This window comes from Galleria mellonella, unplaced genomic scaffold (assembly GCF_026898425.1).
Source record: "Galleria mellonella isolate WM207_F2 unplaced genomic scaffold, CSIRO_AGI_GalMel_v1 utg223, whole genome shotgun sequence".
Lineage (NCBI taxonomy): Eukaryota > Metazoa > Arthropoda > Insecta > Lepidoptera > Pyralidae > Galleria > Galleria mellonella.
The window spans coordinates 1112248-1115434 of record NW_026442042.1 but is presented as its reverse complement, the minus strand read 5'-3'; the positions used below and the strand labels follow the sequence as shown (position 1 = coordinate 1115434).

Sequence of the window (3187 nt, the reverse complement as noted above, 5' to 3'; positions counted from 1 at the left end):
CACGCTTTTATTTTATTATATTGGTAAAACTTTTTATTTATTTAAGATAAAATTACTTGATTCATCCAGTTTATTGTTATAATGCATTTTTTATAATTAACTTACTGCGTAAGTATAATTCCAGCAAAATAAACAAATATTGAGTTTCATCGCTACATTCTTGACAACAAGCGGAATAGCTGTGATAACGCGAGCTCCAAGAAATCGGTAAGTAAACACGGGGTGGGGGTTATCTTAAGTTATTCGTTTAATTGCTCTACTGTGCTTTTGCTCTCAACATTCCATTGGATAATTTGGATCAAGACGGAAACGTTTACTCTAACCTCACTCAAGTAAGTATTATCATTAGTAATAATTAAAATTCGTTGATTTATTTACTATTTCTAAATAAATTATACCTAACTTCAGTAGTAAATTTAATTCATTAACATGTATTACAAATACATATATATAGTTAACACGGTATTAATATAGGAAGAATTCACATATAATATTTATTGAAAGCAGACTAATATCTATTGTCCAATATTGAATAACTTAACAATTGTTCTATTTATTTAAGTTTCATATTGGAATCAAATATTTTCTAGCAGAGGTATCCTAATAATTTAGTATAAATGTGATTTTAAATGAAAATAACCAAAATTCATTGTCCATTTGCGTAGCCGGAAAAATACTTTGGTTACAAATTCGGATAAATAGTTCCCAGATTCTTGGAATATTCTGAGATTTATCCGAAACCTAGATAGATAATAATTATCTATCTACAAATTGTATTTAAGGATTCTCCGATGAATATGAGAATCTATAGAATTAATGATTTATATTTCCAAGAATTTTTTGAATAATCATATTAAATGTTCAAAGAGACCTACTTGGTTTAAAATTTCATGCATCGACCTTGAAAGGGAATTCTATATTTACTGCAGTTTCCCATTGTGTGTTGACATTCAACTCGTGTGTTAACGTTCCTAAAGATTGTGGTATTTTCTTTTTGTTTCTGAAAGTTATTATGTGTCGTTATTATCAACTCATTCCGTCTTTTGTCCATCATAAACTTGACACAAATATCTTCCAAAGATGTGCTCCATATTAGCCTATTTAAGTAACGATGGTTATCGTGGCCAGATTTCTTGATATACAGTTTTATTTCGAGTTTTCCGTCACTTTTAGTACTGTATAATACTTTGTTCTCGTATATACTCTACTACTACCTCTTAGATATACTAGGAAAGAAAAAATAACACCTGATTTTTTATATAAGTTGGGATAGCTAACAATAAAAATAAAAATGTATAATAAATTACCCAATACAGTAACGCAATTGCCGAGAAATAAATTTAAAAATAAAATAAAGACATATTTTGAACAACATCCTTTTTACAACGTGACCGAATACCTAAATGCCAATATTAAATTATGACATTATTATTTATTTCTGTTTAACTGTAAGAAGTGTGACAATTCCAATTTTATAACTTGAAGTCATCATTATTGGTATATAGTTACTATTATATTGACATGTATTAACTAATTTATAGTGTTAACTGTAATTAATTTGTAATGTTATTTTTATTTTATAATTCAAATGTTATTATTATTGTTATTGTTTATTTTATTAATTTCAATATTAGAATGTAAATATTGACTTGCCATTGTGTGACGAAAACTGTTAATAAATACATTGGTTAATAAAGAAATATGAATATGAATATTAGGATGGAAATCTGTAACCATAATTTATAGACAGATGTATATATCAACATAGATTAAATTGTAATTTACTTTAATGTACCCACACATTCTCCCATATCACACAAATTGTGTCACTGTGTTGAAGGTATATTATTATATACCTATATAATTTGAAAATTTTCTTCTTCTGTATCTTGTGTTTTGTACTACGATTATACTTGTTTCAGTATGAAAGCTGTAATAATATTGGCGGTGCTCGCGTGCGTTCTAGTCGCAACTTACGGTGATTTGGTTTGTGGTACCAATTTCTGCAAGAACAATCCCTGTAGTACACGCGTGGCTGCAAATAGTTGTCGTTCACCGTCTGTCTATCGCCAGAACCATGCAGGCAAATGTGCTTGTTGTCCCGCTTGCGTTACTCTTCTACGTAAGTATAAATTAATGTAATTTTTTAAATTGAAATAAACAAATATATCTATTCTTACACCAATGAATATCTTTTTACAGAGTATATATATTACTTATTCCAACCTTTACAATACATTCCTTGAAGCCATTTAAAGATATCTTGATTATCGTTTTAAATTGTCTTTCTTTAGATTACATAATACAACAATTAAGGATTTCTATTCAATATGAAAGTTTGACTGGTATATGTAGAATGCTAGTAGTTCCACCTATTGTACTATGTATAATCACTACATTTAAATAAATAAGTTAAGAAACAATGTTACCCTATTAAATAATATTGTTTTTTTTTTGTTTTCAGCTGAAAATTCGGCATGCAAAACTTACAGTAAGGAACTGGGAGAAACACCCTCAGCCATTTGTCGTGAGCCATTGAAGTGTTTAAATGGAGTCTGTACCAAGATTCCCCCCAGATCCGGCTAGATATAAAAAAAAAACTTTTATTAAATACAGTTATACATTATACCTACATCATTCTTTATAAAACACAGCTACAAAATGTAAAACATTCTTCAAATAAAACACTTGCAAAGTTGTTTTGAAGAAGTTTATTTTGAGACATTAGTTTCAAAAAGTAATATCTAGGTGATTACCCTAATTTATTCAGCGAGAATTTATTCACTTGAGAATTATTAACGCTCAAGTAGGGAAATGCTAAATTTAGTGCTATGCCTCTAACTTGTCACCCCTCCAAGAAATTACCACGCTCGACGTTGCATTACTTTATTGATCAATGGGACCCTCAACTAATGGGTATAACTTTAAACTTAGTAAACTACAGTAATTGCTTATTATATAAACTATCATCGTAGATACTATGATGCAAATTATACTAATATGAAGTGTCGGTTGGTTACTAGCTTAAATTAAAAAAAACGACTTAAAAAAATGATTTAAATTATGATTTCAGATACTTATTTTATTTATTCCTGTACTATTATTGATTGTGGACTTCGAATATATTAACATATACTTGAAGTCTTCTATTGTGTATATTCTACAAAGCTTACAATGTATACAGTAA

General features: G+C 28.5%; 1 protein-coding gene across 2 annotated transcripts; it reads left to right on the top strand.

Annotated features, from left to right (window-relative positions):
* The first annotated feature begins 203 nt into the window (after positions 1 to 203).
* On the top strand, positions 204 to 2700 carry LOC113517546 (fungal protease inhibitor-1). 2 transcript variants are annotated; one of them, XM_052894683.1, is made up of 3 exons: positions 204 to 332; positions 1923 to 2122; positions 2465 to 2700. In XM_052894683.1, the coding sequence occupies exons 2-3, from the start codon at positions 1924 to 1926 to the stop codon at positions 2584 to 2586; spliced, it is 321 nt and encodes a 106-aa protein (XP_052750643.1). In that variant the 5' UTR covers positions 204 to 332; position 1923; the 3' UTR covers positions 2587 to 2700. The 2 variants fall into 2 exon arrangements, with proteins under 2 accessions (XP_052750643.1, XP_026758048.1); XM_026902247.3 differs by having other exon boundaries at positions 256 to 336.
* Positions 2701 to 3187: the final 487 nt, after the last annotated feature.